Source organism: Apium graveolens, chromosome 6 (genome assembly GCF_009905375.1).
Source record: "Apium graveolens cultivar Ventura chromosome 6, ASM990537v1, whole genome shotgun sequence".
Taxonomy (NCBI): domain Eukaryota; kingdom Viridiplantae; phylum Streptophyta; class Magnoliopsida; order Apiales; family Apiaceae; genus Apium; species Apium graveolens.
The window spans coordinates 16,268,669-16,281,283 of record NC_133652.1 but is presented as its reverse complement, the minus strand read 5'-3'; the positions used below and the strand labels follow the sequence as shown (position 1 = coordinate 16,281,283).

At 35.4% G+C, this 12,615-nt stretch overlaps 2 protein-coding genes across 2 annotated transcripts; both read right to left on the bottom strand.

The window, feature by feature from the left end:
- Positions 1–395: 395 nt before the first annotated feature.
- Positions 396–791, bottom strand: LOC141664676 (uncharacterized). Its single transcript, XM_074470631.1, has one exon. The coding sequence runs from the start codon at positions 789–791 to the stop codon at positions 396–398; it is 396 nt and encodes a 131-aa protein (XP_074326732.1).
- Positions 792–794: 3 nt separating this feature from the next.
- Positions 795–3,505, bottom strand: LOC141664675 (uncharacterized). Its single transcript, XM_074470630.1, has 3 exons — positions 3,225–3,505; positions 2,997–3,139; positions 795–961 (listed from the first exon to the last, which is right to left on the bottom strand). Exons 1-3 carry the CDS (start codon positions 3,503–3,505, stop codon positions 795–797), a joined length of 591 nt encoding a protein of 196 aa, XP_074326731.1.
- Between the last annotated feature and the right edge of the window lie 9,110 nt (positions 3,506–12,615).

Below are 12,615 nucleotides of genomic sequence, written 5' to 3'. Positions count from 1 at the left end.
AATTGATGGAATCAATTTGCACTGTACCATTGATTCAGTAACAAAAACTTTGGTTTTCAACGAACTTCTCAGCGGCCGGAAATTCTGCGGGACCCAATAATATTCACTTTTTAAACACTACAACAACTATATTTTCTTTATCAATGATGACTAACAGTCATTAATTAATTCAACGGTCAAATTTTGGCTTATAAATAGCCATTCTTTTGTGTTCATTTTCACACAATTTTTTTACAACACCCACATCCCTATTTTCTCAATCTCTTTTTTTCTTTCAAATATTTATACAGATAATGGGTACTAATTGGCTCCCTTCTGAAAAATTACAATTATATGCTTCGTGGGCTCGATAGACTGTTGATCCGATCACCGGTCGATACTCAAATAAGAACAACTTATGGGGGGAAATTCATGAGGATTATGCAAAAAATTGGTGTGGTACTAATTGGCTCACTTCCTGCGATGACTTTATCAAATACATGAGACTCGCCTAAAACGTTGATATCATTTTGAGCTCCAGGCACACCGAAAAAAGCGTGCCACAACCAAGTATCATAGGAAGCGACGACCTCTAGAATGATAGTAGGGCGTCCTTTTCGGCCACTATAAGCCCCGCCCCACCCACTTGGAATATTCTTCCACTCCCACTGCATACAATTGATACTTCCAATCATACCTGAAAATCCTCTTTGTTCGCCCCTTACTAGAAGACTTATTAAATCCGCAGGTGTTGGAGCACGAAGGTATTCTTCACCAAAGAGTCCTTCAACTTGCTGACAAAACTTTTTCATGCACTAAAATGTAGTTGATTCTCCCATTCTACATATTTCGGCACATTGATCAGCTGTTGCACCGTAAGCCAACATTCGTAATGCAGCAATCATTTTTTGTTGGGGTAACAACCCCAATAATCTAGTTACATCTGGTTTTTGATGCCAGTAGGAATCTTGAGTGCAATGGGCTGTCATGATGTAATTGAAAATATTAGGGCACATTCTATACCGCCGACGAAAGTCGTCTTTACTGAATATTGGCCGATCAACGAAGTAATATTCCATGAGATTTTTTCCTCTCGACAACCTTTGTCTATTATGATTGGAAGATTTTCAAGGTCGTAAGCCGCGTCCTTATGGTTCATCTGAAGTGTCGATGAAGTTCATCACCATTGTCGATTCGGTGACCATGGTATTCATGTTTTCAGACTCTTATTGACTATGTTGTTGCCTCTGACTCAACAATTTTTTCAATGCATTCATTTTGACAAAAGAATGTAATCATTTTGAGATACTATAATCAGAAGATCATGATATTATTTATGGGCAATTTTTCTGTCTACAAAATTAGATTGAGACACATGTCAGGATGTAATTGGACGAAAATCTTATCAGAAATTTAAATTTATCCACAATTTTATCAAAAAACTAAAATTATCCAACAATCTCTTATTGGATACTATCTATGTGACCATTAAATAATAGAGATGGAATTAAATTTATGATATATAATGTAATTATTTATTTGATGAATAGTAATTGATGAATTGATGGAGTGATATGGGTGTATAAAAACTAAGAAAAAAGTAAATTTAGTGTGAATAGTGATAAGATTCACATATTATTATAATATCTAAGACTAACTTTAAGAAGGTATCTCTTTATTCAATTGGCCAACCCCTTAATATGGGGTGATTCCTCTTTATTTATTGGGAGTCTCAAATGGGCTTTTTATTACAAGTGAACTTCTTGGCCTCTAAACAAATGTTACTTTTAATAAGTATTTTTGGGCCTTCCTTCTTTAACACAAGTCCGTTGTCCAAGGTCCAATATTTCCCCCCCCCTCCAGTTTAGGCAATATCTTTAGATTTGGTCTCAGATCTTTGGGTCCTGAAAGTGGGATATTAAGAGTAATAATACAGGGATATCGCAAAAATTTAAAGGACGAAGTTATATAAATAGATAAAAAATAAATAAAATAAATAAATTCATTAGTGTGAGAACAAAATATGTTGTCGAGAATTTTGAGTAAAAAATGTGGTATTTAACAATAATAAAAAATGTTATTTTCTCCTCTTTCTTCTTTTTATCATTATTACATTATTATTATTATTTTTGGAGTTGCATACGTATATATTGTTCACGCATGTGCTAAATTCTTTTTAAGAGGTTTTTTGTGATGGGGAGAGTGTGCAATTCGCACGGCCCGAGACAACAAATATGACCGAGCTGGTGATGCTCTTAGAGCATATGCAACGGTCAACAATATTAGTTTATTCAATAACTTTTTGAATGATTGTCATCTATATTATTAATGCACCCCAATAAAATTGATGGCATCAATTTACACTGTACCATTGATTCAGCAACAAAAACTTTGATTTTCAACGGACTTCTTAACGGCCGACAATTCTGCGGGACCCAATAATATTCACTTTTTAAACACTACAACAATAATATTTTCATTATCAATGATGACTAACAGTAATTAATTAATTCAACGGTCAAATTTTGGCTTATAAATAGCCATTCTTTTGTGTTCATTTTCACACAATTTTTTTACAACACCCACATCCCTATTTTCTTAATCTCTTTTTTTCTTTCAAATATTTATACAGATAATGGGTACTAATTGGATCCCTTCCGAAAATTACAATTATGTGCTTCATGGGCTCGATAGTCTGTTGATCCGATCACCGGTCGATACTCAAACAAGAACAACTTATGGGGGAGAATTCATGAGAATTATGCAAAAAATTGGTGTGGTACTAATTGGCTCCCTTCCTGCGATGACTTTATCAAATACATGAGACTCGCCTAGAACGTTGATATCATTTTGAGCTCTAGGCATACCGAAAAAAGCGTGCCACAACCAAGTATCATAGGAAGCGACGACCTTTAGAATGATAGTAGGGCGTCCTTTTCGGCCACTATAAGCCCCGCCCCACCCACTTGGACAATTCTTCCACTCTCAGTGCATACAATCGATAGTTCCAATCATACCTGAAAATCCTCTTTGTTCGCCCCTTACTAGAAGCCTTCTTAAATCCGCAGGTGTTGGAGCACGAAGGTATTCTTCACCAAAGAGTCCTTCAACTTGCTGACAAAACTTTTTCATGCACTCAAGTGTAGTTGATTCTCCTATTCTACATATTTCGGCACATTGATCAGCTGCTGCACCGTAAGCCAGTATTCGTAATGCAACAGTCATTTTTTTGTTGGGGTAACAACCTCAATAATCCAGTTGCATCTGGTTTTTGATGCCAGTAGGAATCTTGAGTGCAAAGGGCTGTCATGATGCGATTGAAAATATTAGGGCACATTCTATACCACTGACGGAAGTCATCTTTACTGAATATTGGCCGATCAACGAAGTAATCTTCCATGAGATTTTTTCCTCTCGACAGCCTTTGTTTATTATGATTGGAAGATTTTCCAGGCCGTGAGCCGCGTCCTTGTGGTTCAGCTGAAGTGTCGATGAAGTCCATCACCATTGTCGATTCGGTGACCATGGTATTCATGATTTCAGACTCTTATTGACTATGTTGTTGCCTCTGACTCAACAGTTTTTTCAGTGCATTCATTTTGACAAAAGAATGTAATCATTTTGAGATACTATAATCAGAAGATCATGATATTATTTATGGGCAATTTCTCTATCTACAAAATTAGATTGAGACACGTGTCAGGATGTAATTGGACGAAAATCTTATCAGAAATTTAAATTTATCCACAATCTTATCAAAAATCTAAAATTATCCAACAATCTCTTATTGGATACTATATATGTGACCATTAAATAATAGAGATGGAATTAAATTTATGATAAATAATGTAATTATTTATTTGATGAATAGTAATTGATGAATTGATGGAGTGATATGGGTGTATAAAAACTAAGAAAAAAGTAAATTTAGTATGAATAGTGATAAGATTTAAATATTATTATAATATCTAAGACTGACTTTAAGAAGGTATCTCTTTACTCAATTGGCCAACCCCTTCATATTGGGTGGTTCCTCTTTATTTATAGGGAGTCCCAAATGGGCTTTTTATTACAAGTGGGCTTCTTGGCCTCTAAACAAATGTTACATAACTATTTTAATAAGTCTTTTTGGGCCTTCCTTCTTTATCACAAATCCGTTGTCCAAGGTCCAACATTTGTCCCCCCTCCAGTTTAGGCAATATCTTTAGATTTGGTCTCGGATCTTTGGGTCCTGAAAGTGGGATATTAAGAGTAATAATACAGGGATATCACAAAAATTTAAAGGACGAAGTTATATAAATAGATAAAAAATAAATAAAATAAATAAATTCATTAGTGTGAGAACAAAATATGTTGCCAAAAATTTTGAGTAAAAAATGTGGTATTTAACAATAATAAAAGATGTTATTTTCTCCTCTTTCTTCTTTTTATCATTATTACATTATTATTATTATTTTTGGAGTTGCATACGTATATATTGTTCACGCATGTGCTAAATTCTTTTTAAGAGGTTTTTTGTGATTGGGAGAGTGTGCAACCGTTCGGCTTCCCTGGGGCGCACTACAAAACCGACGCATGCCTGAAGTTTTGCTGCCATTTCAACTTTCTCCTATCTCTGTAAGTTTTTCTCTTTTCTTGTTGAATCTTTAAACTTTCCCGTTTGTTTTGTGTTTGTGCATTCTTCTTCTTCTCGTAGCTACTGTAGTAAAGTTGTCGCCTTTTTTATAAAACAATCATGGATGCGGATGTGGTTAGTTCTTCTTCCTCAATTAGGACCGTGTCTAATCAAAATCCCGAGAAAAGACCTCTCGAGGAGGGAGATCGGGAATCTTTATGGGATTTGAATCATTTGGAAGTTCCGACTGATCTTGCCCAATGTCATTCTTTCAATTTTTTGAATGAAGATGAGTTATTGGCGGGTGTTCCGGTCGAGGGTTTAGCTTTTACTCCGATGAGCCCTCGGACCCTGGCCTTTAGAAGTTGGGTTGTAGAAGATAATTATCGTCTTGGTCGGGAGGAATTTTTAGATAAGTTGAGTTTGAATTATCTTAGCCATTATGTGTTGTGTATATGTTGTGTACTTGATGATCTCATAAACAAAACACCTTGGTAGATTTTACTTAGTGAAAATGTAGCACTCGACGGATAAGGATTATAGTCCCGACGGATAACTCATTTTAGTCCCGATGGATGATGACTTATTATCCATCGAGTGAGTAGCTTATGTAACAATAAGTCTGTAGCACATTTCTGCATACACATTGTTTAGAATCTGTAGTAGTACTTGAGTCATGTTGACTTTAACTAGATATGCAGGATAGGTTGATTAATTGTACATATATGATGTCTTGTAATTCTGCATAAATGAAATAGACTCAAGTGCCTGATTGCTACCCGACGGATAAACAACAATGAATTCGACGGATGATCAACAACCCGACGGATGATCAATAACTCGACGGATGATCATAAACCCGACGGATAAAGAATTCAAATATCTGTTGACAGTGACAACACAATCATATGAGTTGAGTGTATACAAATGGAATGTGGTAGCCTATTCAACTGGGTTTTCGAGAACAAAGAAGCAATGCCATTTCCATGCTATTATGAAGATATTCAAAGATGCTGGAATAGAGTAATGAAGTAGCATTGTATTAGACTTGATAGTTTTTGTTTTATTATCCTGTCTTATTACTTTGTAATCTTGGTGATATATAAACTAAGAAGCAGCAATAGAATAGTAACTAAGAAACCAAGCAACCAAGAGAGAAAAATTTATAAGCTGTATTCTTAGCATTTCTCTCATTCTTAGTTGTTATCATTTTGTAAGCAAGCGTGAGCTTTTTTGCACACGGAGTTATCTCGATATATATTATATATCTCTGATAGAATCATTCAAATCCACCAGAAAGTTTTTAAAGACTCTTATTTTTAATTACTTGTGTTTTGATTCATTTCAAGTAATTATTCCGCATTCTGCTAATCAATTCACACTTATATATATATTAGAGTTAGACCATTGTTATTAAAGAAAAAGTTTCAAGAATTCCATTCAACCCCCTTATGTAATTCTGGTTACATTGTTAAGGGACTAACAATTGGTATCTGAGCAAGCTCTTGAAGAACAAAGAGTTTAAAGATCAAAACAATATAGCAAGATGGACAAGAAGGATGTTGGAGTTAAGATTTCTTTTCTGGATAAAGATAATTACCATCATTGGAAGGTAAAGATGCATCTTCATTTGCTTTCTCAAGATGAGGCCTATGTGGACTGCATAGAAAGAGGCCCTTATGTTCCAATGAGAGCTGCAACTGGAAATGAGCCATTTGTCCCCAAGCCAAGGCATGAATGGCCTGATCATGATATTTAACAAGTCAGGAAGGATAAAAAGGCCATGAATATCCTGTTTAATGGAGTTGATGGTGATATGTTTGACAACATTATCAACTGCAAAACTGCCAAGGATGCTTGGGATACAATACATATCATCTGTGATGGCACTGAGTAAGTTAGAGAAAACAAGATGCAACTACTGATTCATCAATATGAGCATTTTCATAATGAAGAAAATGAGTCTCTCACTGACATTTTTAGTAGGTTTCAAAAACTGCTAAATGCTCTAAGTTGCATGGAAGGGTCTATCAGACAAAAGACTCCAATATAAAATTCCTTAGATCTCTTCCAAAGGAATGGAAACCAATGACAGTCTCATTAAGAAACTCACAAGATTATAAAGAGTTTACTTTGGAGAGACTGTATGGCATCCTGAAAACTTATGAGCTTGAAATAGAGCAAGATGAGAGGATGAAGAGAGGAAAGAAGAAAGGAGGGTCCATTGCACTAGAAGCTGAGTTAGAGAAAGAAGAGGAGATGAAAATGGAAGTTGTTGAGTCAACTTCAAGGGTTTGTGAAAGCAAGGGCAAGGGGCTTGCAGTAGAAAGTGTAGATTCTTTGAGCCAAGATGACATGGAAGATATTGATGAACATTTAGCATTTCTTTCCGGAAGATTTGCCAAGCTCAAGTTCAAAAAGAACTTTGGAGCAGCCAAGCCAAATAGAAACATGGTGGATAAATTAAAATTAAAATATTTCAAATGTGGCTTGGCAGGGCACTTTGCCAGTGAGTGTTGAAAGTCAGATTCCAGTAAGAAAAAGTTTGTGCCTGTGGATTATAAGCAAAAATACTTTGAGCTGCTCAAACAAAAGGAAAGGGCTTTTATTACACAAGAAAATGACTGGGCAGCAGATGGTCCGGATGAAGATGAAGATGTCATCTATGTCAATCTAGTCCTAATGGCCAAGTCTGATGAAACAGAAACAAGTTCTTCAAGTAATCAGGTAATTACTACAAACCTTGCACATTTATCTAAAGCTGTGTGTAATGATGCTATAAATGACATATCTACAGAGTTATATTATTTGCGTGTTACACTTTAGTCTCTTACTAAAGAAAATGCTAAAATCAAAGAAAATAATTTATTTTTGAGTGAGAGAAATAATGTGCTAGAATCTCAGTTCATTGATTTTGAAAAATTATGAATTGAATGTAAGATTGCCAAGGAGGAATTAACTGAGTCCTTGAAGAAATAAGAAATTTTAAAGAAGCAGCTCGAGCGTGAATAGGAGGTGATTAAGGCATGGAAAACATCTAGAGATGTCCATGCTCAAATCACCAAAGTTCAAGGAATTGAGTCCTTCTGTGATGCAGCCTGGAAAAAGAACAAGGAGAAACTAGAACCAAATTTGGTGGATGGAGTGCTAACAGATGTAGACTCGACGGATGATGAGGATCATCCGTCGGATAACAAAAAGGGTTATCCATCGACTGATGAAAATCCTCATCCGTCGGCTGTAAGCAAGCCTATCAGTAAAGCCAAACTTGTTAAGTTAAATGAAAAGTATGGATCTGTTTCCAAGAACTTTGTTTCAGTAGAATCGAGTCAAGTTAAGAAAGGGAAAAAGGCTAATGTTGGTCACATGACTGTCAAACAGTTAAGTGATAGACTTGAAAAGATTGAGGTGAAAACAGAGGCTAAAAAGAAAAGTAATAGAAATGGTAAAGTAGGGATTAACAAACACAATAACTACACACCTGATAAATATGCTCCTAGAAAAATCTGTGTCAAGTGTGGTAGTGTAAATCATTTGTCTGTTAACTGCAAATCATTTGTCTCCCATGCCTATGAATGCTATGTCTACACAAAATATAAATGCACAGTTTGCTAATATGCCATTTGCACCTAATCCTTATTATGATGTATTTAGTATGCCACAAATGCCATTTAGCATGCCTTACTGGAATAACATGTTCACTAATAGCATGCCATTCCCTGTTGATTATGACATGCATGAAAATTCTGTTGCAATGAATAGTTTCAAAGGTCCAACTCAAATGACTAAGGATGAATCTGATATCCCCAAGTCAAATAAGGTAAAGCCCAAGAAACAGAAAAAGAAAGCTAACAAGGCAGGACCCAAGGAAACTTGGGTACCAAAATCAACTTGATTTGATTTTGATGTATGCTGGGAAACAGAAAGAATCTTTGGTACTTGGATAGTGGTTGTCCAAGACACATGACTGGAGATTCTACCCTGCTCACAGAGTTCAAGGAGAGAGCTGACCCAAGTATTACTTTTAGAGATGACAACAAGGGTTATACTGTGGGATATGACTTGATTTCAAAGGACAATGTCATCATTGAGGAAGTTGCCTTAGTGGATGGTCTTAAACACAACTTGTTGAGTATCGTCCAGCTTTGTGATAAAGGCAACTCAGTAACCTTCAACTCAGAAGCTTGTGTTGTGACTAACAAAAGAAGCAACAAAGTGGTTCTCACTGGTGTGAGAAAAGGAAATGTGTACCTAGCTGATTTCAACTCATCTAATGCAGAATCTGTTACTTGTCTTCTCAGTGAAGCAAGTCAGGATGAAAGTTGGCTATGGCACAAGAAGTTATCCCATTTAAACTTCAAGACCATGAATGAGCTAGTAAAGAAAGAACTGGTTAGAGGCATTCCTCTAGTGGAGTTTTCTAAGGATGGACTGTGTGATGCCTGTAACACCCCCAAATCCGGGGTCGGGGATCCAGGTTGTCACGAGTTCCATTTCCCTTAATAATACTTAATGTTAACAGTCAACCAACTACTGCGTACTGTGACCCCACAATATACTCACACACACCACAATATTCATTGCCATTATTACAATTCATAAATATACATAAGTCTGGTACATCAAAACTTGAAAGCCTAGCCTATTGGTAGTTCCTACCTCAGCTACAGGGTCATCAACGCCTACAGGAAACTGCGGAACGTTTCCTATCCGCTCGCGAATTGGGAGCTTGATCCTGTTCATCTTGTCTATCTGTTGTTGTGTGATGAAAGAAGAAAGCAAGGGTGAGCAACAAGCCCACCGAAATAATAAGTATTATAATTAACAATATATGAGCATTCTCATAGTACTCATGAAAGTCTTGGTCAAGAAGAAATGAACCAAGTTTGATATCTTAACGCGACCAAGTCGCAAAATATTCAGTATGTATGTATATATACTTTTCATAATCTTTGAAATCCTCTGCCATGCATAATATACACAGAGTTCCAGTTTATAACTGTATAAAAATATCGTTGCAAGGTGATCTCATATATTTAACCTTGTCTCAACATTTTTGTGAAAATCTTTGTCATGCATTAGATAATCATTAACCAGATATAAGTTGAAAAGATGAAGTTACAAGATACTCCAATATACTTATATCTTTTCCGAATACTACTTGAACTACCACCGTTCAAGTTATAATTAGTTTCAAAAGTTCATCACATAGATGAGAATACAAGATAAGATTTGAATAGATTCAATCTTTGAAATATCATTCAAAAGAAATGAAGTTACGAGATACTTCATTAAATCCCGATATATATCCATATATATCTCTCATACATTTCCGGAAAACCTCTGTCATGTAAAGTATGAACAGAGTTGCAATATCCAATGAATTTGGAAAGAAAAGAATTTTGGCATAAACCCGATATCTTGCTGATCAGGCAAAGATACCAATAAGTAACCTTTTCTACTGTAGATGGATGAATTCCTCGCCGGTCATCACCCTAGCCGCATTAGGACCTCGCGCTAGACCGTTACCCGGCCACTCACGCGTGGATGGACTGTCACCCAGCCTCTTACACCTTCATAGACCGTACCCCGGCCTGTCGCTTATGCCGACTCAATTAGATGGACTTACTTCCCGAACGTTGGGCAAGTAATCAAATTGTTTTCTCAAAACAGCAACCTCGTTGCGAATATAAAATACACCACAGAGCCGGATCCCTCAGGTTTTGAGCGAGTATTTAAATCCCCTTCGAAAGGAGGATCTTAAATATAAAAATGAGTTTTGGGATCCGCCCTAACTTTTAAAAATCATTTTGAAGACTCGAAAACATTTTTAAGAATGTTTGGAGTAATGCTGATTAAATAAAATAAATCAGTCCTAATATATTAGAAAATATCTGAATATTATTATTTAAATAATATTCCCATAAAGAATAATCTTTATAAAAATAATTTAAGTAGAAGTTTTAAAACTCATACTTGAAATGAATATTAATAACCAAAGATATACTTATATGAAAGTATGATCTTTATTTGAATAATCGAAAATAAGATTGATTATCGAAACATTATTCTTTAATAAAATAAAGAATATTATTTAGTAAATAAGTGGAGTCATAAGTCCTCGAATGAATATTCAAAATAATATTCATTAAATAGAATAAACAGAGTCGTAAGTGCTCTAATGAATATTCAAAATAATATTCATTAAATAAAATAAACGGAGTCATAAGTGCTCGAATGAATATTCAGAATAATATTCATTAAATAAAATAAAGTTACCGAATAAACCTTATTCGATTAATAGTTTTGAAAACTATATCAATATATATATATTATACTCGGGAACATCGACTCCCGGTTTAGAAAAATGTTCACCTTTGGGTCCCCTATACTAAGGGTATACGCAACTACTGCTTATCTCTAGTATAGGTATTATGCAACTTATAAGCAATTGAATCAACAATTAGATATCAAGATTACGAAATAGGCATGCATATATACCATATCACATGCTCCAATATATCGCAAGATTTGCTAATAACAATCATGCACTTATCACAAATATACATATATTTACATCACAACAACAGTATAACGGGTAGAAAACTTGCCTGAGTGTTCCGGAGTAGACTTAAGCTTAGAGTGGGTACGGTAACCTATGAACAACAACATAAGCCGGAATTAAACCACGGCCGCTTAAGAAACTAGACTTTAACCATTTAGAGCCCTAACGTTCGCTTTCGCGCTTAACGATTCACTTAAGTCGCTCGAGTACCCTCGGTTCCACCATTTTTAATAAATTAACCATTAAGAGTTTTAAGGCGATTCTTTCGCGAGTACCTTAACAACTACCTAATACACTTAACATAATTGTTTCATACCCCAATTAGTCATTTAAAGTCCTTAACCAAGGTTTCAAAGTAAGGCGAGGGGTAATGGTTCGGTCGCGAAGCGCCACTACTTAAAACGGTCGTTTCTCCTAAACCGTACATCGGATTCAAACGAACCACATATCAAAACGAAGCTCGTAACATGAACTATCTAATCATGATAATGGTCAGAACCTAACAGTGAGTTCATGGGTCCTGATATTAAGAACAAAAACAGTTTAAAGTAAATCGGGCATTACGACGACTATGTTTACGCGATTACCAAATTTTATCCTACTCCAAATTAATCCACAATCAACCACAATTCAACCATACAACCAAACTCCATCAATAAATTACTAAAACAGCCCCAACACCTCAAGTTCTCCAATTTATATTATTCTCAAACATGAACTAAAACTATTCTTAAGTTCATTAACTAATAACCAAGATTTACAACTCCAAAAACATCACAAAACCAACTAATCTCTACATATTCAATCACCATGCTTCTCATGAACTATCCTACTCATAATAAGCTCTTAATATTCAATAACAATGCTAGGTTAAGAGATTATACCTTCCTTGGTGAGTAAGAGTAACTAAGGAGCTTGAAATCACCCTTGAAAGTCCTTACCAAAGCTTAATCTAACCAAAAACACAAGATCAAACAATTTAAATTTCTTGAAAACACTATTCACTCTCTTCTTAAATGATTAATTGAAAGAGATTGTGAAGGAATTTGGAGCTTAAACTCCTAGGATAGCCATAACTAATCATAAGGAACCTTGGATAATTACCTTGCAATTTAACAATGGTTGGATCTTGGATTTTGAAATTTTCCTCTTTGAAAAATAAGAAAAGCCGAGAGCTTCTCTTGAATAATGAGAGTCAACTTTGTTTTTGTGTTTTTTGATTTGTTTGGCTTGGTTGATCCACTTTTGTTTTGATTTATTACCTTTTAACCATGGTGAATTTTGTGTGGTTTATAATCAACCAACCTTCCTTCCTTTTTGGTCATGCTTAGGTCATCATTCTTATGTCATCTTCCCATGCTTGTCCTCTTCTTATTGGTTTGATGACATCATCCTCACTAACCTCTTTGATTAGCACCTAATTACTTGGCTAATGACCGCTGATCTGTTATACGGT

Excerpts from the sequence above, each read along its gene's own strand:
- LOC141664676 (XM_074470631.1), bottom strand. The coding sequence starts at position 791 with ATGAAAAAGTTTTGTCAGCAAGTTGAAGGACTCTTTGGTGAAGAATAC.
- LOC141664675 (XM_074470630.1), bottom strand. The coding sequence starts at position 3,505 with ATGGTCACCGAATCGACAATGGTGATGGACTTCATCGACACTTCAGCT. Across the intron at positions 3,140-3,224 it reads GATGCAACTGGATTATTGAG|AATAGGAGAATCAACTACAC; the intron begins GTTGTTACCCCA and ends CGAAATATGTAG. Across the intron at positions 962-2,996 it reads CGAACAAAGAGGATTTTCAG|CCCATTGCACTCAAGATTCC; the intron begins GTATGATTGGAA and ends ACATCATGACAG.